Source organism: Macaca nemestrina, chromosome 1, assembly GCF_043159975.1.
Source record: "Macaca nemestrina isolate mMacNem1 chromosome 1, mMacNem.hap1, whole genome shotgun sequence".
Classification (NCBI taxonomy): domain Eukaryota; kingdom Metazoa; phylum Chordata; class Mammalia; order Primates; family Cercopithecidae; genus Macaca; species Macaca nemestrina.
The window spans coordinates 232424030-232449115 of record NC_092125.1 but is presented as its reverse complement, the minus strand read 5'-3'; the positions used below and the strand labels follow the sequence as shown (position 1 = coordinate 232449115).

The 25086-nt window shown below is 52.9% G+C and overlaps 1 protein-coding gene and 1 long non-coding RNA gene across 2 annotated transcripts in view; both read right to left on the bottom strand.

The window, feature by feature from the left end:
- The window catches only part of LOC105498328 (SSU72 homolog, RNA polymerase II CTD phosphatase), a 34694-nt gene extending 10203 nt beyond the window's left edge, over window positions 1–24491 (bottom strand). The window contains exons 1-2 of the mRNA XM_011770371.2: window positions 24113–24491; window positions 15240–15383 (exon numbers count right to left, since the gene is read on the bottom strand). Coding sequence (XP_011768673.1) covers window positions 15240–15383; window positions 24113–24192 — 224 coding nt within the window. The 5' untranslated portion in view covers window positions 24193–24491. The remainder of the gene's footprint in view (window positions 1–15239; window positions 15384–24112) is intronic.
- LOC139355810 (uncharacterized) lies at window positions 12642–15233 on the bottom strand. The gene is made up of 2 exons (XR_011606899.1): window positions 15071–15233; window positions 12642–13395 (listed from the first exon to the last, which is right to left on the bottom strand). It is a non-coding gene; the product is annotated as an uncharacterized lncRNA (long non-coding RNA).
- Window positions 24492–25086: the final 595 nt, after the last annotated feature.

Here is a 25086-nt window from a genome sequence, read left to right as displayed (position 1 = left end):
CACAGGGAGGACCCCAGAGGCCACAGAGGGAACAGCAGCAGGGTGAGGCCCTGAGCAGATGCGCTGGGCAGTTTCTCCCCAAATCACAGCCCCCAAGCTGCTTTTGTTGTGCTAAAACCAGCAAAAAATGAATTGGGAAGTACAAAGTCAATCTCACTTGCAATCAAATCTATCTACGTGTGTGTGCCAGCTGCACCAAATGCGACCTGCACACTCAGGTTTCCCGGAGCCCATCCCCGCTGGTCAGGGAGGGGAGCCTGGCCGCTGCTGAGCCCATCCCCGCTGGTCAGGGAGGGGAGCCTGGCCGCTGCTGAGCCCATCCCCGCTGGTCAGGGAGGGGAGCCTGGCCGCTGCTGAGCTGGGCGCTGCTTCCTGAGCTCCCATCCTGCCCGCCAGCCTTTCTTGACCAGGGTCCCAATTCGTGGACACCAATGGCCCAACCTATCTCTGCCCCAAACCCACGTGAGACACAGCACCCATGTCCAGGGACATCCTGAACGTTTTGCCCATTGTCACATCACCCTGAGGGCCTGAGGGAGGGTGGCAGGGCCCGAGGCCTGTGCTCACCCCACACAGGTAGGGCCACTCCGAGCCACCCCAGTGACTCAGATCCTGTCCATAAAGCAACACAGCACAGGAAAGTCAGCCCCTAAACTCATCAGGAACCTTCCAACTCAGGGGATCCCCAAGCAGGCACCCCCACATCTTCCACTAATGTATCAGCAACTCCCCTGGAAACCGAGTATGAAGCTGACCAGCGCTCCAACCTGGCACACTGCCACGAGTGGGCAGCAGCAGATGCTCTGGAGGGTGCCGGCTGCGCCAGGGCAGGCCACCTCACGCTGGCCGTGTGGACGCGGGGCCACAGATGGCTCTAATCCCTCAACGGCACATGCACGGGGAGCTGAGGTCACTTCAAGAGGCCCTGGGAAAACCAGAGAACTAGGCTGTCCCATTTTCTCAAAGGAAACCACTCCCCACAAACTGGCACTTACGGAAGTGAGGCTCTGCAGTTTGTGACGGCCCCTGTGCGGCCTCCTCCTCAGGGCCGGGAGGTGCTGGCACTGAGGTGAGACGTCAGGGAGCAGGAACCTGTCTGGGACCCCCTTCGATTTTGGGGCCTCCTGAAAAATGATCTGGTGTGACTGACAGCACCTTCTACCAGAGTCTTGGTGCCCCACGCCCAGAGGGTGCTTCCTCCTGAGCCCCCAGCTCAGTGCCCGAGCTCCAGGGCAGGGCCATCTGCCTGCAAGTGACCACTGTCCATGGCCCTCAGGACAGCGTCTCCTGCCTGAACTCTTTGTCAACCTGAGGAGGAAGCCCCACAGATGGCATCGCCACACACCGCCTCATCAGACTGAGGCTTAGTAGACTCAGAGGTAACAAAAATGGTGGACTGGTCAGGCGCGGAGGCTCACTTCTGTAATCCCAGCACTTTGGGAGGCCGAGGCGGGTGGATCACTTGAGGTCAGGAGTTTGAGAACAGCCTGGTCAATATGGCGAAACCCCGTCTCTACTAAAAATACAAAACTTAGCCAGAAATGGTAGTTAATGCCTGTAATCCCAGCTACTTGGGAGGCTGAAGCAGGAGAATCGTTTGAACCCAGGAGGTGGAGGCTGCAGTGAGTCAAGATCGCGCCACTGCACTCCAGCCTGGGTGACAAGAGCGAAACTCGTCAGGAGATCGAGACCATCCTGGCTAACACGGTGAAACCCCGTCTCTACTAAGAAAAATACAAAAAATTAGCCGGGCGCGGTTGTGGGCGCCTGTAATCCCAGCTACTCGGGAGGCCGAGGCAGGAGAATGGCGTGAACCTGGGAGGCAGAGTTTGCAGTGAGCCGAGATCACACCACTGCACTCCAGCCTGGGCGACAGAGCAAGACTCCATCTCAAAAAAAAAAAAAAAAAAAAAATTACTTACTTTTTAAAGTTTTCAAGAAAAAGTTCTTAAATTGTGAATTATTCTCCAACACAAAACCAGACTAAACCTGAAACACTCTAGTTGGAGGAAAGCCGATCTTTGCACTGTGGCCCCATGGGGTCTGCAGCTTCACTCTGGACAGAAACCCTGGATCTGTAACTGCAGCCTCACCCTCAGCACTGCTGTCAGCCGAGAAGGGTCTCCGGCTCGGCCTCTCTGTGCCCCCTCAGCAGAAAGAACATAAGGGATTTCTTATCTCTACCCCAGGACGTTCCAGTTATTTAGTTATTATTAAAAAATAGTAATACAGTGGTTGTTTTACCAGGAAATTCAGCTTCGGAAGACAACCTTTTAAAAAAAAAAAGTTGTCGGCCGGACACAGTGGCTCATGAGGTCAGGAGATCAAGACCATCCTGGCTAACATGTTGAAACCCGTCTCTACTAAAAATACAAAAAATTAGCCAGGTGTGGCCGGGCGCGCTGGCTCATGCCTGTAATCCCAGCGCTTTGGGAGGCCGAGGCCAGTGGATCGTGAGATCAGGAGATTGAGACCATCCTGGCTAACATGATGAAACCCTGTCTCTACTAAACATACAAAAAAAATAAATAAATAAATAATTAGCCAGCGTGGTGGCGGGCGCCTGTAGTCCCAGCTACTCAGGAGGCTGATGAGAAAGAATGGCGTGAACCTGGGAGGCGGTGCTGGCAGTGAGCCGAGACCACGCCACTGCACTCCAGCCTGGGGACACGGCGAGACTCCGTCTCTGTCGGATGCACTGGAGCAGGCCCCGTCTGAAGGACGCCGGCAGCGTGACATTCTCCTAACAATGCAGCTGAACTGTCTACTGAAAAACGGAGGATAAAGACCCCATCCAGAGACCAGTGGTCACTGTGGACTGTCGCCGGGAGGGTAAAGACCCCATCCAGAGACCAGTGGTCACTACGGACTGTCCCCGGGAGGGTAAAGACCCCATCCAGAGGCCAGTGGTCACTACGGACTGTCGCCGGGAGGGTAAAGACCCCATCCAGAGGCCAGTGGTCACTACGGACTGTCACCGGGAGGGTAAAGACCCCATCCAGAGGCCAGTGGTCACTACGGACTGTCGCCGGGAGGGTAAAGACCCCATCCAGAGGCCAGTGGTCACTACGGACTGTCGCTGGGAGGGTAAAGACCCCATCCAGAGGTCAGTGGTCACTATGGACTGTCCCCGGCAGGGATCCTCCTGGGGACCACCAGGCTATGTCAGTGGTGAGAACTCAGCAGGTCTGGGGGACGTGAGGTGGCCTCGGAGACCACGGATCAGCGGCCAGGGGCTCTGAAGAGAAATGAGGAGGAGGTGCAGCCCCAGGGAGAGGAGCGGGTCTGAGATTCACCATCAGCAAAAAGCGAAGCTGAGCACGAGGCAGATCGGGACCACTCAGGGGTCCCCACGAGCCCTCGCCGCCCACCCACACCCATATGACGTGGCTGCTCTTGGGATAAACCACCCAGGACCCCGAGGTGCCAGGACATACCAGGAAACGCCCCAAACACAGCTCGGTACAGCTTTTCTTTACCAACATTTTCTCCTTTCACTCCTTAGGGGCCTTAGTGGGACCAGAGCATCCCGGGGAGTTCGAATGAGCGCAGCCGCCCCCAGCTGCCCATCCCACAGGAGAGCCCAGAGAGGCCGGGGCCACACTGCCCTGCTATGAGGCCCAGGCCCCCTCGGAGTCATGGGGGACGTGAAAGGGTACCCACAGGCACTGCCATGCCGGTGTGGCTGGCACCAGGGACCACACACTGTCCCACCACGGCCTGAAGAAAAGCCACGTCGGGTGCAGCATGCTGGCCACAGGCACTGGGCCATCAGAACAAGAGCCACGGCTAGCCCAGCACCATCTTGGGTCAGCTGCTGCCGGCGCCAGCCCCACGCACCCCCAACCACCGCCCTCAGCCTCTCCTTTGCAAACCGTGGCTGGTAGCAGAGGCTTCCTTGACATCAAGTCTCCCGAAGGTGTTCCTTGCTCTGTGGAAGCCTTGGTCCTTCCCCGCAAGGCCACACCATCTTCCCTGCACGTATGACTCCTCCCAGAGCACGCCAAGTGCTGCTGCCCCGACAGACACACTCACGGGGGGATGGGACACACAGGAACATGCAGAACCCGACAGCCGTGCCCCTGCCACAGACACAGAAGACTCCCCACATCAGAGGGGAGGGCAGAGGTATCAAAGGTCAGGTTAGAGCTGGGTCAATCCGTTTCCATGGCAAAACACAAAGCACCGCCACAGGAGGCTCCGGTCTCTGCGGTCCTGGTGCGTGGCAGGGATGAGACAGCCCTGGCGGTGCTGGTGGAGCTCCTGGGAGCCTCGCTCCAGGGAGGAGAGAGCTGCAGCTCAGCACAGTGACTGCCCAGGGCGCTGACCCAGATGCCAACAGCCTCGGCAGCAGCACCTCGGCCAAGAAAGGAAGAACCAGTGCTGCAGGGCCAGGCAGCGGCTGTGACATGCCCATCTGGAGGGAGCATCGTGCATGTGGGTGACAAGAACACCCAAGCGGGCCACACGTGTGGACAGCAGCTCCGAACGCAGGATGGGGTGAGAACGGCAGGTGAACCGACCACGGCTGTGCAGAGCGCTATGCTCTGGGACCCCTGAATGCACTGGGATCCACTCACCACCCTACGTCACAAGCTTGCCAGATACTGCTTCCACATCAGCGTATCAAGAAATATATTTGGAAAGGGCACAGTGGCTCATACCTGTAATCCCAGAACTCTGGGAGGCCACGGCAGGCAGACTGCTTGAGCTCAGGAGTCCAAGACCAGCCTGGGCAACATGGTGAAACCTGTCTACTAAAAATGAAAACATCAGGGCCGGACGTGGTGGCTCACGCCTGTAATCCCAGCACTTTGGGAGGCCGAGGCGGGCAGATCACGAGGTCAGGAGATCGAGACCATCCTGGCTAACATGGTGAAACCCCGTCTCTACTAAAAATACAAAAAAAATTAGCCGGGCGCAGTGGCGGGCGCCTGTAGCCCCAGCTACTGGGGAGGCTGAGGCAGGAGAATGGCGTGAACCCAGGAGGCGGTGCTTGCAGTGAGCCGAGATCACACCACTGCACTCCAGCCTGGGCAACAGAGCTAGACTCCATCTCAAAAAAAAAAAAAAAAAAAAATCAGGCCAGGCGCGGTGGCTCATGCCTGCAGTCCCAGCTACTCAGGAGGCTGAGGCGGGAGGACTGTTTGAGCCCAGGGACATGAGGCTACAGGGAGCCATGATGGTGCCACTGAACTCCAGCGTCAAAGACACAGCAAGACCCTGTCTCAAAAAAATAAATTCACTTGAGGCCAGGCGTGGTGGCTCACTCCTGTAATCCCAGCACTATGGGAGACCAAGGCAGGTGGATCACTTGAGGCCAGGAATTTGAGACCAGCCTGGCCAACATATCAAAACCCCATCTCTACGAAAAATATAAAAAGTTTGGCCGGGCACGGCGGCTCACGCCTGTAATCTCAGCACTTTGGGAGGCCAAAGCGGACAGATCACAAGGTCAGGAGATGGAGACCATCCTGGCTCACACAGCTAAACTCTGCCTTTACTAAAAATACAAAGAATTAGCCAGGCCTGGTGGCATGTGCCTGTAGTCCCAGCTACTCAGGAGGTTGAGGCAGGAGAATCACTTGAACATGGTGAAACCCGTCTACTAAAACTACAAAAAATTAGCCAGACATGGTGGCAGGTGCCTGTAATCCCAACTACCAGGGGTGGCTGAGGCAGGAGAATCACCTAAACCCGGGAAGCGGAGCTTGCAGTGAGCTGAGACCACACCATTGCACTCTAGCCTGGGCAAAAACTGTCTCAAGAAAAAAAAAAAATTCATTTTGATAGAGAATGCTTTTTGGCAAACCACAGAGGCTGCACAAACAGAACTCAGGCGCCCCCGGAAAAGGTCTCATGGCCGAGGATCTCCGGAGCTGCTGGGCACCCAACTGTAACCACAGCCTCAACGCAGAGCCACGCAAGGCTAAGGCCAGCTCTGGGGGGTCCACCACGGCCTTGCGTCTGCAGCCACCACGAAACCACTTTGCAAACAGCATCTCACCTGCTGCAGACTAGGTGAAAACTCACAGGCTTGTGGGTCCGGACCCCGGGATAGCTCTTGAAGATGACGGAACAGCACAGCTCTATTCTGTCCAGACCCTCTAGTGACCACCAGCAACTACCTCAGCCAATCAGCTCCGTTCTACCTCTGCCGTCTCTGATGAGCAGAGCAGGCCAGTATCTCTGGCCTTACCTGAAATATCTTAAGGCTGTAATTTGCATTTTAGCATGAATGCTTTTTTTTTCGAGACAGAGTCTCGCTCTGTCGCCCAGGCTGGAGTGCAGGGGCGCGATCTCGGCTCACTGCAAGCTCTGCCTCCTGGGTTCACGCCATTCTCCTGCCTCAGCCTCCCGAGTAGCTGGGACTACAGGCACCCGCCACCAGGCCCAGCAATTTTTTATATTTTTTTCTTTAGTAGAGATGGGGTTTCACCATGTTAGCCAGGATGCTCTTGATCTCCTGACCTTGTGATTTACCCGCCTCGGCCTCCCAAAGCACTGGGATTACAGGCGTGAGCCACTGCGCCCGGCCGGCATGAATGTTTTTTTAAAACCCAAGATCAGAGTTTCTCTGGGAATCGGTGTCTAGCTTAGGAACACATTCACTTGTTTGACAAATACCTTCCCAAAATGATTTTAAAACACAGCTGCTGCCTATAATCCTAGCTACTTGGGAGGCTGAGGCAGGAGAATCATTTGAACCTGGGAGGTGAAGGTTGCAGTGAGCCGAGATCACGCCACTGCACTCCAACCCGAGGGACAGTGCAAGACTCAAACAATAAAATAAAGGCCGGGCGCAGTGTATTTTTGCATCTAAAAATACAAAAAAAATTAGCTGGGCATGCTGGCAAGCGCCTGTAGTTCCAGCTACTCGGAGGCTGAGGCAGGAGAATGGCATGAATACGGGAGGTGGAGCTTGCAGTGAGCCGAGATCGTGCCACTGCACTCCAGCCTCGGTGACAGAGTAAGACTCTGTCACAAAAAAAAAAAAAAAAAAAAAAAGATCATTTCTGGGCTGGGCATGGTAGCTCACACCTGTAATCCCAGCACTTTGGGAGGCCGAGACAGGCAGATCACAAGAGGTCAGGAGTTGGAGGCCAGTCTAGGCAACATAGCAAGACTCCATCTCTACAAAAAATACAAAGAAGAGCCAGGAGTCTCAGCTACTCAGGAAACTGAGGCAGAAGGATGACTTTAGCCCGAGAGGCTTCAGTGAGCCTTGATCACACCATTGCACTCCTCACTCCAGCCTGGGCAAGACAGTAAGACTGCCTCTTTTTAAAAGTTTCAGCGGGGCACGGTCGCTCAAGCCTGTAATCCCAGCACTTTGGGAGGCCGAGGCAGGCAGATCACAAGGTTAGATCGAGACCATCCTGGCTAACACGGTGAAACCCCATCTCCACTAAAAATACAAAAAATCAGCCAGGCGTGGTGGCGGGCGCCTGTAGTCCCAGCTGCTCAGGAGGCTGAGGCAGGAGAATGGCGTGAAACCAGGAGGCAGAGCTTGCAGTGAGCGGAGATCATACCACTGCACTCCAGCCTGGGCGACAGAGCGAGACTCCGTCTCAAAACAGTAAGTAAATAAATAACTAAAGCTTCACATCAGCATTTCCTTTTTGGGAATTATACTATTTATCTGGATTAGCATATACACATGGGGCTGGACACAGTGGCTCACACCTGTAATCTCAAAAGTTTGGAAGGCCAAAAAACGTGGATCACCTGAGGTCAGGAGTTTTGAGACAAGTCTGGCCAACATGGTGAAATCCCATCTCTACTAAAAATACCAAAATTAGCCAGGCGTGGTGGTATGCCGCACCTGTAATCCCAGCTACTCAGGAGGCTGAGGAAGGAGAATCGCTTGAACCCGGGAGGCAAAGATTGCAGTGAGCCGAGATCATGCCACTGCACTCCAGCAGCGGCGACAGAGTGAGACTCTGTTTCAAAAAAGAAATCTACCAAATTTTACTCTGAGACAAGGAAATGTCCACAGGGAAGTGGGCAGATACAGAAGTTAACCTAAAAGACAATGAATTCAGAGGACGGACATGAAAAAATGAGTAATTTAAAACACAGGCCAGGTGCAGTGGCAACCCCTATAATCCCAGAGCTTTGGGAGGCCAAGGAGAGCTCATCACTTGAGGTCAGGACTAGCCTGGCCAAAGTGGCGAAACCCTGTCTCTACTAAAAGTACAAAAATTAGCCAGGCGTGGTGGCACATGCCTGTAACCCCAGCTACTCGGGAGGCTGAGGCAGGAAAATCGCTCGAACCCAGGGGGCGGAGCTTGCAGTGAGTCAAGATCAGGCCACTGCACTGCAGCCTGGGCAAGACAGCGAGACTCCATCTCAATTAAAAAAAAAAAAAGCCGCTGGGCATGGCATGGGCCTGTGGTCCCAGCTGCTGGGGACGGTGACGTGGGAGGATCACCCACCTGAGTCTGGGACGCCCAGGCTGTAGTGAGCTGCGATAGCACCACTGCGTTCCAGCCTGGGCGACAGAAAGACATCCTGCCTCAAAACCAAATAATAACAACAACAATCCAAACCCCAAACGTAATTAGAAAAAACTCCACAAGAGAAGGACGAACGGTATGCCAGACACAGGCTTGGTCTCTAGCTGCGCAGCCGGACAAGACCCAGGAAATTGTTCGATGCATTTGCGTTTCACGGGAAAAGTCACGTTAACATTTAGAGCTACACATTTACTTGCTTTTGAAGACAAGCGGTTTTGCAGTTCGTAACACAAAAAGCTAGTAAACCTTCACTAACTGAAATACACACAAGACGAACTTTCTGTAGGATCCTGTGAGACTCCCACACACTTTCTCATGCGGCTGAATGGGCTGCCCTGAAGCGAGAGGGAAGTGTCCAGGCTGGTGTCAGCCACCCCAGCCCTCCTTTCAGAACAGCCTCTCCCTCCTCCTCTACCTTCTGGGCCAGCGGCTGTTGCCTGGACCCCCTCACTGGGCTGAGTGACACTTCATTAGGTCAAACTGGCCATTCATTAACTTAGAAACAGAAGTCACTTCTCTTCCCCCCAAAGGCACTCCAAGCAAGCTTGGGATGGCTTAACCAGACTCCTTTCTATCAAAAATGAAAGAATCCTGCCCGAAAGTTCATCTATGGAAAGTGGCGTCAGTGTAAAATGAAAAAAAAAAATAGAGAAGACTCTGCACGTGACCCTGGGAGCGAAGCTCAGGCCCCTCAGGACCCCAGGCGTGAAGCTGCTCTACTCCACGTGCCACTGAGGCCGAGCGAGGAAGAGTCACAGCAAAGAAATCTGGGACTGAGAAAGTTCCACGCACACTCCGTGAAAGAACAAAAGGCTGTACATAAACCGGACGGTGTGGAATGGGCGGATCTGTAACACAGGAGGCAGCTATAGGCACTGGGTGGGGAATGGGCAGCAGCAGCTGAAGGCCCTGGGAGACCAAACTGCCTCAAAACCAATTGTGGTGACGGCTGCAACTCCATGAATGTTCTGAAACCCACAGAACTGGACACGCAACTCGGGGTAGTGCATGATTTGTACATTTTATCTCAAAACGATTCTGGATAAAATGGTCAGTCCGTCCAACAAGAGAACCTGCACAGGAGAGTTCCCATTTGTCTACGAAGGTCAGGGGAGCTCAGACCCCCCGGTCCATGTATAGACACCACCACCACTACTACTATTACTACTCGAGACAGAGTCTCACTCTGTCGCCCTGGCTGGAGTCCTGGGGCAATCTCAGCTCACTGCAGCCTCTGCCTCCTGGGTTCCAGTGACCCTCCTGCCTCAGCCACCCGAGTAGCTGGGATTACAAGTGTATGCCACCACACCCAGCTACTTTTTGTACTTTTTTTGGAGATAGAGTTTCATTCCTGTTGCCCAGGCTGGAGTGCAATGGCGCAACTTCAGTTCACCGCAACCTCCACCCCCGGGTCAAGCAATCCTCCTGCCTCAGCCTCATGAGTAGCTAGGACCACAGGCATGCACCACCATGCCTGGCTAATTTTTTATTTTTAGTAGAGACGGGGGGGTTTCTCCGTGTTTGTCAGGCGGCTCTCAAACTCTCGACCTTGGGTGATCTGCCCGCCTCAGCCTCCCCAAGTGCTGGGATTACAGGCATGAGCCACCACACCTGGCTTTTTGTACTTTTAGTAGAGACAGGGTTTACCCTGTTGGCCAGGTTAGTCTCAAACTCCTGAACTCCGGTGATCCACCTGCCTTGGTCTCCCAGCATTGGGATTACAGGTGTAAGCCACTGCATCCAGTCCCATGTATATATACTATTAATTCTCAAAAGGAAATGTCGATACAGGCCAGGTGTGGTGGCTCACGCCTGTAATCCCAGCACTTTGGGAGGCCGAGGCGGGCAGATCACGAGGTCAGGAGATTGACACCATCCTGGCTAACACGGTGAAACCCTGTCTCTACTAAAAATACAAAAAACTAGCCGGGCGTGGTGGCGGCGCCTGTAGTCCCAGCTACTCAGGAGGCTGAGGCAGGAGAATGGCGTGAACCCGGGAGGCAGAGCTTGCAGTGAGCGGAGATTGCACCACTGCACTCCAGCCTGGCCGACAGAGCAAGACTGTCTCAAAAAAAAGAAAAAAAGAAAATGTCGATACGAAACTTTTTAAAAAGAGACAGTCTTATTCTCTTCCTCAGGCTGGATGGAGTGCAGCGGCGCAATCACAGCTCAATGAAGCCTGCTGGGCTCAAGTGGTCTGCTGCCTCGGCTTTCTGAGAGGCTGTGAGACCAGAGGAGTGTCCACCACACCCACTTCAATTCTGTGTTTTTGGTAGAGATGGAGGCTTGCTATGTTGCCCAGGCTGGCCTCTGGCTCCTGGGCTCAAGTGAGCCTCCTGCCTGGGTCTCCCTAGGCTGGGATTGCAGGCGTGGCCCCTGCGCAGGGCCTCATTTAACTTTACAGAGGGTTCGCATTCCGGTGCTGCAAACCTAGACTCGCGCCCTCGACAATCCCCAAGGGAGGTTTCGGAGGCAGCAAGTCCCTCAACCCCTCAGGCTCACTTCTGGCTTGTGGGGAAAAAAACAATCAGCTATCTATAGCCAAATACAGACAGTCTCTAACTTACTCCGGTTCATTGTAGGATTTTTGACTTTAGCATGGGCCAGCAGGTAACCTCACAGAAAGTCAAGGAGATTTTCATTAAGAAATGAAAGCTGAGAACAGTGGCTCATGCCTATAATCCAAGTACTCTGGAAGGCTAAGGTGTGAGGATCACTCGAGGCCAGGAGTTCGAGACAAACCTGGGTAACACAGCAAGACCCGTATCTAAAAAAATAAATAAAATAAATTAAGTATTACAATACTAATAGGACAACTGGCCAAAATTTATTGAGGACTTTAAAACACTCTGTCTCAGGCTGTGTGTGTACATCTCCTAATTTAATTATCAGAAATTCTGTGAGGTTGGTACACATAGAGAAACCCAGGCCCTGGCCACGAGGCAAGTAGGCAGATGGCAGAGGTGGTAGGGTCCCCTTCGACCCCGGCCCTGCCTCTGAACAAGCAGCATTTTCCTCCCAAGTCACATCATCCTTTTTTTTTTTTTTGGAGACAGAGTGTCACTCTGTTGCCCAGGCTAGAGCGCAACGGCGCAATCACAGCTCACTGCAACCTCCGCCTCCCAGGTTCAAGCAATTCTGCCTCAGTCTCCGGAGTAGCTGGGACTACAGGCGTCGCCACCATGCCTGGCTAATTTTTGTATTTTTAGTAGAAACGGGGTTTCACTATGCTGGCCAGGCTGGTCTCAAACTTCTGACCTCAAGATCTGCTTCCACTGCAGTTTGAAACCCCCTCTTGCTTCCACTGCAGTGTGAAACCCCCTCTTGCTTCCACTGCAGTCTACAGCCATGACTTCTGCCAACACGCTGGCTGCTGGGGGGCAGATTTGCTTTGGGGCTCTCACTTGCAACAGTTACTTCCCGCAGGCCCTCTGCCCCCATCACTAACCAGGAAACGCTATCGGGGTCCTCCCGACCTGCGTATCTCAATACCCCTGAGGCCCTACCCGGCATCGTGCTGATGTCCACAGGGAACAGCCTGGGGACTTCACTCCTTTCCAGGCCGAGGGCAGCATGTGGAAGAGCTTTAGCTAAGTGGCAGGCTCACCATTCTGCACCTTTTGCCCCCTGAGCGAAGTAAGCAAGGCGACGAAGGCACGCTCCTCCCAGCACCTCCTCAGGGGCCACCACAGGCGACGGTTTCCCACAAGAGGTCCCCAAGGCAGAGCCTGTGGCTGACAATGTCCCAGCACCACCCCCGTGGCCACAGCACCCCCGCTGCCACTCCTCCCCCACTGCACACCTAGAGCACACGCACGCACGCGGGGCTCTTCTGGGCGGATGCTTCCTGGGAGACCGCCAACCCCTACAGTCCCTCTGTAAAGGAGGAGCTTCCAAATTCTGGGACACTGGGCTCAGCTCCTTCTTCTAGAATGACCAGAGACAGGCTCATTCTCTCCCTATAGCAAGTCCTTCCGGATGAGTCTGCTGAAGCTGGACTCAGTCCTTGCAGAACGTGGCAAGTACTTCCCAGGTCCAGAACCCAGGAGGTCACAGTGGGCTGACATGAAGGGCTGAGCTTACACCAATCGAGGGAGTGTGAGGACGTGCATCACTATTTGCTTTTCTTTTTTTTTTTTTTTTTTTGAGACGGAGTCTCGCTCTGTCGCCCAGGCTGGAGTGCAGTGGCCGGATCTCAGCTCACTGCAAGCTCCGCCTCCCGGGTTTACACCATTCTCCTGCCTCAGCCTCCCGAGTAGCTGGGACTACAGGCGCCCGCCACCTCGCCCGGCTAGTTTTTTTGTATTTTTAGTAGAGACGGGGTTTCACCATGTTAGCCAGGATGGTCTCGATCTCCTGACCTTGTGATCTGCCCGTCTCGGCCTCCCAAATTGCTGGGATTACAGGCTTGAGCCACCGCGCCCGGCCCATCACTATCTGCTTTTCTTTCTCTTACTGAATACAAGAATTTAAAAATGAACAGTGCTAACTGAAGAGTAATTTTCAAAAACAGGATCTCAGGGTAAGCTTCATGGCACATCAGAGTTTAATGTGAATCATGATATGAGACAAAAGCCTCCGCCAGGGCGACGGGAAGACCCAGCCCTAAACCAGACTCTTGCAAAGGGCTCTGTGGTCACCCATCGCCGTAAGGCTCAGGAGTGGAGACAGCATGGACCGGGAGCTCGCACAAAGGGCATGTCAGGAGAGCCTCCTTTCCGAGGCACAGCCTGACCTGCTCCGTCCTCCTCAGCCCACGACGGGAGCAGAGCCACATTGGAGCTGTGCTCCACACGGGGTGGACGAGGACACGGCCTACTGACAGTTCCTCAGAAATCCTCAGGGAGGTTTCTCCACACGCAGGGCACCAGGGCTTCTGCAGAGACAGGGGCAGCAGGAGGTGCTGCTGACGGTCCCCCAGGACTTACATCGACTCACAGTGAGCCCACGTCTGCCACCAGGATGGCTCCCAGCACCACACTCTCCACTGCGGCACGCCCAGATGGCTCAGCAGGCAGGCCGGGCTTGGGAGCTGACAGCAGATGCCCTGGACTCTGCCCAGCGTCCTCACCCACCACCTTTTAACTGTAACTGACAGAGGACAGCAGGGAGGGCAGAAGGTGCAGTGACGGCTAGGATCCAGTTCTAAGTTTTGCTAGAAAGACCTTCAGGGGCCCTTCCTGGCTACGTAATTAATCTACCTGTGTATAAGAATTTTTTTTTAGCTTATTAAAAATTGCAAGAGGCCAGGCCCGGTGGCTCACGCCTGTAATTCCAACACTTTGAGGCCGAGGCGGGTGGATCACGAGGTCAAGAGTTCAAGACCAGTCTGATCAAATTGGTGAAACCCTATCTCTACTAAAAATACAAAAATTAGCCAGGCATGATAGCGGGTGCCTGTAATCCCAACTACAACGGGAGGCTGAGGCAGAGAATCGCTTGAACTTGGGAGGGGGACGCTGCAGTGAGCCGAGATTAAGCCGCTGCACTTCAGCTTGGGCAACAGGGTAAGACTCCATTTAAAAACAGAAAAAAAAACAAGGTAACAAGAGTACGGCCAAGCGCGGTGGCTCCCGCCTATAATCTCAGCACTTTGGGAGGCTGAGAAGGGTGGATCACCTGAAGTCAGGAGTTCAAGACCAGCCTGGCCAACATGGTGAAACCCGTCTCTACTAAAAATACAAAAACTAGCCGGGTGTGGTGGCACGCACCTGTAATCCCAGCTACCTGAGAGGCTGAGGCAGGAAAATTGCTGGAACCTGGGAGGCGAATGCTGCAGTGAGTCTGCAGTGAGCCAAGATCTCGCCACTGCACTCCAGCTGGGGTGAGAGTGAGACCCTCTTGGGAACGGGTGGGGATGGCAAGAGTGCCAATATGAAGACAATGTTGGGCGAGGGCAGGAATGGCAACAGTGCCAACATGAAGACAAAAGGTTGTGCATTTGACGCCTCATTCTCTTTCCATTTGGAACACGTATGGCCTCCGTTGTGAGAACTACAAATCACTCACTATAACAAAAGGAGATCCAGAAACTTTTCATTAGCATGGGGGTGACCATGAAATGCCTGGTCAAAAACCTGGGCACTGATTGTCATAACCATTATGCAACTGGTGTTGCATCCATCAGAATCTATTTGAATATTCTTCTCTCTACAGGAGTCTTAGTGGCAGACCAGTCTGCTCTGTGTCCTCCCGAAATGAAGGAACGTTCTCTCCCATTATTTCTTCTAACAGCTTGGGTAGCAAGCTCGGCCCTCTTCTTTATCTGACCCTCTAAGGACCTCACCAGATGTGTGAAGCAGCCCGGTGTGTATCAGACATGCACGCATGCACACACACACACATATGCACGCACACCTACCTGGCAAAGGAAATAACGGGGCAGCCCTGAAGTGTGAAAAGCAATGGGATTTTGTGGGTTCCACCTCCTCACCTAAGCATCCCTGGTTCATGCTATGTCACAACCCACTGCTGGACCACGTCAATGTGAACCCCACACCATGTCTGTGCGCCTCACCACGCCTAACGCCATGGGTGGCACTGGAACTAACCCGTGGACGATCCGATGTGCACCAGGAATAGAAACCAAGTTCTCGCAAAGACAGGAGGAGCCAGTGTGTGCACTGCACAGGGTGACACGCCTCCTGTGCCCGAGCCACACGTAACACCTTCCAGGAAGGACCACACAGGGGGTTTTTAAAGGGCAACCCGCTGGGATACAGTTCTTTGTCTTTCCTAAGAAGATCATTGTACATCTGGTCATATGTGGTTTTGAAATCATAAACATTGGGCTTGTCGGGAGCTGGTCCTGGAAGCTTCACGTGAGTCCCTGTTCCAAAGGATCGGACGCTGAATCCCCGTTTGCTGAAAGACAAAAGGAGAGAAAGAGTCACAGTCACACTAAGACACAAAACTCCAAAAGCAAGGGATAGGAAATGGGAAAGAAAGAAAATAAGTAATTTCATTGGCTCATAGTAGAGAACATATCTTAAAATTTTTAATCTAGGCTGGGCGTGGTGGCTCGTGCCTGTAATCCCAGCACTTTAGGAGGCTGAGGCGGGCGGATCACGAGGTCAGGAGATAAAGACCAGCCGGGCCAACACGGTGAAACGCTGTCTCTACTAAAAATATAAAAATCAGCTAGGTGTGGTGGTGACTGCCTACAACCTCAGCTACTTGGGAGGCTGAGGCAGGAAAATCAATTGAACCCAGGAGGCGGAGGCTGCAGTGAGCTGAGATCACGCCATTGCATCCAGCCTGGGTGACGGAGCAAGTCTCCATCTCAAAAAAACAAAACGAAACAAAACAAAAAACTGAATCAAATTAAATATTTAAAATATTTTGGGCCAGGCATGTATCCTAGTACTTTGGGAGGCCGAGGTGGGACAATCGCTTGAGCCCGGGAGTTTGAGACCAGCCTGGGCAACACAGCAAGACCTTGTCTTACAAATAATTTAAAAATCACCCAGGCATGGTAGCATGTGCCTGTGGTACCAACTACTCAGGAGGCTGAGGTGGGAGGACTGCCTGAGCCCGAGCAGGCTATAGTAAGCCGAGATCATGTCACTGCACTCCAGTCTGGACGACAGAGCAAGACTTTGTCTCAAATAAGTAAATAAAAATTCTGTAGCAAGTTGCACAAAAGCAACCAAACCAGAACTGACCATTACAAAGCCACATCTGAACATCAGAGCTTGTTTAAGGCTTTACTTTAAACTGAAAGGACTAACTGATGTGGACTTGGGGAAGATTTCATCAGAACATGTTGGCCATCGACCAACGTCCTGGCTTTGGAGGATCCAAGTTCACAGGATTCCTAAGGGACTTGTAAAGGTCCAACTGCCCGCTCCACCACAGGAAACTGTCTCTCCCAGTTTCCCGACACCCCCACGATGCTGCCACCATGGGAACCGACACCCAACACCCAAAGGAGTCACACAGGCTCAGGGGTGCTGCAGGCAGAGAAGAGACGCTGCAATGGGTCCAACGGCGCTCGCACCTCGGGCTTCCTAGTCACAGGTGAGGAAACTGACCAAATACTTTTCCTAATCAACTGGAGAAAAGAGCTGAACAGGAAACGTGTCAACTGCCAGCAATGAGCTCCAGTTCACACCAGGAGAAAGATCGTCTCCAAACGCTGATGGAGTGCGGGTAAGATCAGAAAATTCTTCCGTCATCTCTGACAACCATACTTAAGTTTGTCACAACAAGTTGCATGAAAAAAGTTAGCTTGGCGCCGGGCGCGGTGGTTCACACCTGTAATCCAGGCTCTGTGGGCGGCTGAGACAAGTGGATCACCCGAGGTCGGGAGTTTCAGACTAGCCTGGCCAAGAGGCAAAACCCCAACTCCATTTCTACTAAAAAAAAAAAAAAAAAAAAAATTTAGCTGGGCGTGGTGGTGCACGCCTGTAACCCCAGCTACTCAGAAGACTGAAGCAGGAGAATCGCTTGAACCCAGCAGGCAGAGGTTGCAGAAACTGAAGATCATGTCACTGCACTCCAGCCTGGGCAAGAGAGCAAGACTCTGTCTCAAAAAAACAACAAAAAAAGTTAGTTTGGTACAGAACACGTGTTCTTTTAAAGTCACAACTGATACTTATAATTATCTAAAAAATACAGACTTCTCATCCTAGCTTTATTTATAAATCAAAAAAGGTCTGCATCTGAAGGAATCTGCCTGGCGCAGGGCGCACACACACTTCCATTAACACTAAACTCCTCTCACAGGCCTGTCATCCTTGTTCAGAAAGGTGCCGCTGTTTCGCTCCTGAGCAAGAATGACATACAAACGCATGAGGAGTTCCACATTATTTTTAAAAAAAGAAAAGTAAGGCCGGGCATGGTGACTCACGCCTATAATCCCAGCACTTTGGGAGGCCAAGGAGCGGGGATCATGAGGTCAGGAGATCAAGACCATCCTGGCTAACATGGTGAAACTCTGTCTCTACTAAAAATACAAAAAATTAATTGGGCGAGGTGGCAGGCGCCTGTATAGTCCCAGCTACTTGGGAGGCTGAGGGAGGAGAATCGCTTGAAACCGGGAGACGGAGGTTGCAGTGAGCTGAGATCGCGCCACTGTACTCCAGCCTGGGCAACAAGAGCGAGACCCTGTCTCAAAAAAAAAAAAAAAAAAATTTTTACTGACTGTTGAATGAGTAACAGTGTCACAAGGGAGGAAAACCTCAGGCAGAGGGGCTGCTGGAGTGTCACCAGCCTCTGTGTGGATAATGGGGCAACACCCAGCAAGTGAAAATCACCTGTGCCTTTCTCAGACACTGGCCTCTAGAAACCTACCCTATGAACACACATGTGCCTCGCAACGTGGCTGCCTCCAGGATGTCCGCTGCTGGCCTTCCACAGCCACAGACGAACAGATAAGCTGAACATCCATCCATGGGGTACGACAGGCCGTGTGGCTCCACACACACCTCCAAGGATGAGTAGAGGAAACGACAGAGCCCGAGAGCACCCTGCTGCACTACCACACACGTCACCTACGCACACATCGAGAAGCCGTGCTTGTCTAGTGTATGTGAAACACCTGAGTCCCCCGACGCTGAGGACAGTTGCGTTAGTCCTTACATCCCTAGATGTCCCGAGCTACACAACCCGGCTCCCCAAACATCTACCACACACGGCCAGAAACGTGGAACAATGGCAGCAGCGATCCGTGGCTACAAACCCGTGTCCACGGCACCCGGACTGTGAAATAAACGTGAAAATGCTAAAATTAAAATTCCCGACATTCAGTCATAACCACAGATCCTGATGGAAATGCGAGGCTAAAGCAATAAAGTCAACTGTTGGCTGTGACTGAGAGGGTGACGGAGGCCCAGACACAGGGTACACCACAGGCAGCACACGTGAGAAGGAACAAGCCTAAAATGACTTCCTTACCAATTCAGACAACGTACAATGAAATACTTTCCGTCAAAGCACAAACAAGGGCCGGACGTGGTGGTTCACTTGAGGTCAGGAGTTCGACACCAGCCTGGCCAACATGGTGAAACCCCGTCTCTACTAAAAAATACAAAAAATTAGCCGGGCGTGGTGGCGGGCTCCTGTAATCCCAGCTACTCGGAGGCTGAGGCAGGAGAATGGCGTGAACCTGGGAGGCGGAGCTTGCGGTGAGCTGAGATTGTTCCACTGCACTCCAGCCTGGGCGACAGAGCGAGACTCCGCCTCAAAAAAAAAAAAAAAAAAAAAAAAAAAGCATGAACAAGCCCATGATGAGCGTGACCACAGCAGCCAAAGAAGACAGCCTGTCTCACAACACTGACAGGAGCTCACCACCTGCTGGGCGTTCCTTTCAGCAAAGCCTATTTCAAAAACAAAATGCAGTTTGTTTCTCCCCCAACAAAATGTTCACAAATGGCAAAAAGGCTATTTAGCAACAGAAGAACTGTTCTCCTAAACGAATGCAACTGGCAGGGCAGCCAGCTTGCGCCTCAACAGTGTTTCTTACATCAAAGCAAGGACAGTTTGGAAAACACTCCTGACACCAGCAAGCTTCGCCTGAAGGGCCAATGCCTTTGTAAACTAATCTTCCAGACGAGGATTTATCTGGTATGCCAAGTAACTGTCTTTACAAGCACCAAAAACCTATCACAGGGCCTGTAATCCCAGTACTTTGTTGAGACCAAGCAGGTGGATCACTTCAGGTCAGGAGTTTGAGATCAGCCTGGCCAACATGACAAAACCCCGTTTCTACTTAAAAAAAAAAAAAAAAAAAAAAAGGCCCGGCGTGGTGGTGCACGCCTATAATCCCAGTTACTCCGGAGGCTGAGGCTGGAGAATCGCTTGAACCTGGGAGGCAGAGGTCACAGTGGGCCCCGTGATGGTTCCACTGCACTCCAGCCTGGGTGACAAAGTGAGACTCTGTCTCAAAAAAAACCCCAAAAAACTATCATAAAGAAGCTGTCAGATGGGCCGCCGTGGCTCACGCCTGTAATCCCAACACTTTGGGAGGTGGAGGAGGACGGATCACCTGAGGTCAGGCGTTTGAGACCAGCCTGACCAACAGGGAGAAACCCTGTCTACTAAAAATACAAAATTAGCTGGGCGTGGTGGTGCATGCCTGTAATCCCTGCTACTTGGGAGGCCAGGAGTTCAATATCAGCCTGGGCAACACAGTAAGACCCTGTCTGTAAAAATAAATAAATAAGACCAGGCACGGTAGCTCATGCCTGTAATCCCAGCACTTTGGGAAGCCAAGGTGGGCAGATCACCTGAGGTCAGGAGGTCGAGACCAGCCTGGCCAACATGGTGAAACCCCGTCTCTACTAAAAATACAAAAAAATTAGCTGGGTGTGGTAGCACATGTCTGTAGTCCCAGCTATGCAGGAGGTTGAGGCTGGAGAATTGCTTGAACTCGGGAGGCAGAGGCTAGTGAGCTGAGATCACGCCACTGCATTGGGAGACAGAGTGAGACTCTGTCTCAAAAAACAAACAAACAAAAAAACCACAAAAATAAACAAACAAAAAAACTAACTGGTTCTAAGGGGACACTTTAATCCTTGGAGTACAAAATGCAGGAGGCCCTGTGGAAACGTGAGGCAGAGTTTTCCTGCACTGCCTGAAAACATAAGGACTCCCAGGACTCGTATTTGAAACAATTTAGTCTCAAACATCAAAGATGATCACCCCAGAGAACACTGATGTCAACACTTCTTATCACTTGGATTTATCAGGAAAATAGAGTTCACGCTGATTTTTAATAGGATGAAATTGTTTCTGTTTCTGTTTTTAGAGACAGGGACTTGGTCTGTCGTCCACGCAGGAGTTCAGTGGCGCAGTCATAGCTCACTGCAGCCTCAACCTCTTGGGCTCAAGTGATCTTGGTCTCCCAAGTAGCCAGAACTATTAGCATGTGCAACCACATGTGGCTAATTTTTTAAATGTTTTGTAATGATGGGGGGTCTCACGGTGTTGCCCGGGGCTCAAACTCCTGGGCTCAAGCAAACCTCCTCCCTCAGACTCCCAAAGTGCTGGGACCATAGGCAGAAGAGCCACCTTGCCAGGCCCAAAATTTTTTTTTTGTTTTTTTTTTTGAGACGGAGTCTCGCTCTGTCCCCTGGGCTGGAGTGCAGTGGCCGGATCTCAGCTCACTGCAAGCTCTGCGCCCGGGTTTACGCCATTCTCCTGCCTCAGCCTCCGAAGTAGCTGGGACTACAGGCGCCCGCCACCTCGCCCGGCTAGCTTTTTGTATTTTTTTTTAGTAGAAACGGGGTTTCACCGTGTTAGCCAGGATGGTCTCGATCTCCTGACCTCGTGATCCGCCCGTCTCGGCCTCCCAAAGTGCTGGGATTACAGGCTTGAGCCACTGTGCCCGGCCGCCAGGCCCAAAATTTTTAAAAGCGGCGAGGTTCACTGATCAACTAGCTACTGTGCATGTTCAGTTAACTACAATTCCTTTTGACAATTTTATTTCAGCTTTCCTGTGCAGTTTTATGTAGTCCTACCCAACCGCATATACAATTTTCCTGCTTTTTTCACTTATCATAAGCATTTTCGAAGCTTTTCACAAACATCATTTTTTAATACCTAAAAGACTCTCTAAATCTGACTTTCACAAGCTTTCCTAGCTTGTAACAGAAAAACACTATCACACAGATTTCCTAAATAAGTATTAAAACCTTCTAAATAAACCCAAACGAACAGGCATAGGCAAAGGACATAAATAGGTAATTTCCAAAAGCAAAAATGCTCTGGGTGCGGTGCCTCACACCTGTAATCCAAATACTTTCGGGGGCTGAGGCAGGAGGATCGTTTTAGCCCAGATATTCAAGGTTGAAGTGGTGACCTATGATCACAACACTGCACTCCAGCCTTACCCTGGCTCGAAAACAAACAAAAAAAAGTGAAAATGACAACAGACATGAATTCCAACTTCAATAAGGCCAAGCTAGAAAACGGAGACACAGAACAACACACCCTGGCCACCAGAGGCCATTGAGCAGGAGAAGTGGAGTGAAATTTCCTAAGAGTCTGGAGGATTTCCTGCCCCCTTTACTCGAGACCCCAGTCGTGATGTGCAAGGAAGAGCCACCTGCAAGATGGACACAAGCCACAAGCTGTGCTGTGAACCTGGGCACTCAGCACCGACGCCACCAGCCTGTGGGTCTCTGTGGGGAACGCCCCCCCGAAATCGGACTGCCAAATTCTCCCATTTGACCGGGGTATTATAGAAAATTATTTGTATCAATAATGAAAATAAAGCACCTCGTGACAAAAAAAGGAAACTAATGATGTTAATATTAACTATGGAGCAGACAACAGAATCAGAGCTTATCTCCCTGATGCATGCGTGAACACATGGGAGACAGATGGACACCAAAATGGTACTTCTGAGGAACCACTTTCATTTTCTACAGTAAGAATTTCTGCAACAAGCAGGCCGGGCGTGGTGGCTCACGCCTGTAATCCCAGCACTTTGGGAGGCTGAGACGGGTGGATCACCTGAGGTCTAGAGTTAGAGATCAGCCTGGCCAGCATGGTGAAACTCCGTTTCTACCAAAAAGAAAAAGAAAATGCCGGACGCGGTGGCTCACGTCTGTAATCCCAGCACTTTGGGAGGCTGAGGCAGATGGATCACGAGGTCAGGAGATCGAGACCATCCTGGCTAACCTGGTGAAACCCCGTCTCTACTAAAAATACAAAAAAAAAAAGGCCGGGCGCGGTGGCTCACGCCTGTAATCCCAGTACTTTGGGAGGACGAGGCGGGCGGATCACGAGGTCAGGAGATCGAGACCATCCTGGCTAACACGGTGAAACCCCGTCTCTACTAAAAACGCAAAAAATTAGCCAGGCGTGGCGGCGGGCGCCTGTAGTCCCAGCTACTTGGTAGGATGAGGCAGGAGAATGGCGTGAACCTGAGAGGCGGAGCTTGCAGCGAGCCGAGATCGCGCCACTGCACTCCAGCCTCACTGCGCGAGACTCCATCTAAAAAAAAAAAAAAAAAAAATTAGCCAGACATGGTGGCGGCGCCTGTAGTCTCAGCTACTCGGGAGGCAGAGGTAGGAGAACGGCGTGAACCCGGGAGGCGGAGCTTGCAGTGAGGCGAGATGGCGCCACTGCACTCCGGCCTAGGCGACAGGGCGAGACTCCGTCTCAAAAAAAAAACAACAGGCCGGGCGCGGTGGCTCAAGCCTGTAATCCCAGCACTTTGGGAGGCCGAGATGGGCGGATCACGAGGTCAGGAGATCGAGACCATCCTGGCTAACACAGTGAAACCCCGTCTCTACTAAAAAATACAAAAAAACTAGCCGGGCGAGGTGGCGGGCGCCTGTAGTCCCAGCTACTCGGGAGGCTGAGGCAGGAGAATGGCCTGAACCCGGGAGGCGGAGCTTGCAGTGAGCTGAGATCGCGCCACTGCACTCCAGCAAGGGGGACAGAGTGAGACTCCGTCTCAAAAAAAAAAAAAAAAAAAAAAAACAAACAACAAAAAAAAACAAAAAAATTAGCCGGGCGTGGTAGCACGCACCTGTAATCCCAGCCACTCCGGAGGCTGAGGCGGGAGAATCGCTTGAACTCGGGAGGCAGAGGTTACAGTGAGCCGAGATCGCGCTACTGCACTCCAGCTTGGGCGACAGAGCAAGACTCTATCTCAGAAAAAAAAAAAAAAAAAGAAAGAGAATCAGCAGATCACGAACACTTGACACTTTTTTTTGGGGGGGGGTTGGTCGCGAACTCTCGGCCTCCCAAAGCGCTGGGATTACACGCGTAAGCCACTGTGCCTGGCCCGCGTGACACTGTTAAAAAGAGAAAAAAAAAGAGGGACTGCTAAGATTCCCAAGTTGCTCAGGAAAGTTATAGCTGGGCTGCGATAAGAGGAGTGAGATACTGTTTTCGTTTAAACTTCACGTAGGTAACTTTGGGGGGGAAAAGCCGTTTCAATTGTGTCTTACTATCAAAGTGGACACTTATACCAAATTTTCACTGTAAGTAAAGTGGTCAGTTTCAGTTTGCTATGTAACTGAACAAACTACTTGTATCAAGCAGAAATAAACTTTCATTAGACAGATGCTACGCAAAAGTCACAGAAGACCAGTTAGCAGCGAATTTGAACCAGCAGAGCCAAACCAAATCCTCGTTGTATTCCAGAAACTACCGGTTGGAGGCGTTCCAGGAAGAAAGAGAGGATCTTTTGCAAAAGAAAACAAGAAGTAGCAAACACACAAATCCATGGTATTAAAAAAATAGATCGCTTTCTTATTTACAACATCGTTCTTTGCCGAGGTTATGTTGTGCGCGTTTCCAGCAAAGGTAGCCAACGACGCACACGAAATAACCACGATCGGCCGCCGCCACGCAGCCCCTCACCTTGGCCGCTACCCTCGCACCCCTCCCCCGGCCTCGGGGATCTCGAAGGACCACCGGACAGCGGGCGTCTCGTCCCGGAACCCGCATTCCCCGCGATGCCCACCCGCGTGTGGGCGCCGCGCGCTGCTGTCCAGCTGCCATCCCAACCAGCAGACCCTCGAGCGCAGCCCGGCCTCCTCTCAGGGCGCCCGGCGCGGGCCAGGGGGAACCGGAGAGGAGGGCGGGCCGGTCGCCGGAGCGGAGCGCGCGGGGCCAGGGCGGAGCCCAACTACCTGAGGATGTTGTGCGCCTCCATGCTCCGGTTCTGGTTGCTTGAGCACACCACCGCCACCCGCAGCGGGGACGACGGCATGGCTGCGGCCCCACAGCCCGCGGCTCTCCCGCTTGGGTTCCCACCCCACCGCGGCGCTTCCGCGCGAGCAAAATGGCGGCCGCCGCGGCCGGAAGCGGGCGACGCGAAAGCGGCGGCGCAGCGTGCGGCGTCTGCGCGGCGGCCTCCCCGCCCACCTCGGGCGCCGGGCCGCGGACGGAGCGCAAGCACTGGCCTTCGGGCGCGCTGCACTCGGCGAGGCCGGGGGCGGCCAACGCCGCGCCGGCCCCCGGCGTCCGCAGCAGAGACCCGCACTCCACAAGGACCGGCTGAGCGTCACGGCGCTCAGCGCCGGCGTCCTGACGTCAGCACCCCGCGCCGGCGCCTAGTGTGACGCGCGCCGCGCCGAACGCCAAGACGTCACAAGGTGTCGCCGCTGCCTTTGGGAATGATGCGAAGGTCCGCGCTTACCCGGGAGAGCATTGAGGACCGTTCCCCGGCCCGGCGTCTTGTGTCCTGAGACGATTTTTTGCTTTCCCTCGGTCCCCGTGGGGCCCATAGTTCTCACTTCTGCCACCCCAGAGTCGTCGCGCTTCACTAGATCTACTCCCTCCGCTGTCCCGAAGAGCCACAGACATTCCCAGTTCTGAGGCTCGCTCCCGTCCCGTGTCGCTGTTACCGTCCTCCGGCCCCGGCTCATACAAGCAGGAGCACATCGCTCTTTTATGAAAGCCCTTCAACATTTAACGTTTAAATGCGAGGGCCGACCTGTGGAGACCTGGCTGGGAGTGCACGTCGACTAAGGTCTTCCTCGCCTCGGGCTTCCTTGGAGAGGCCGCCGGCTGGTCTGAGATGTGGGTCAAGTTACAGTATGTCCAGTCAGCGCGAGTGTGTTGTCCCCCAGCGGTGCCTGTCTGCCTGGATGCGGCCTCACGG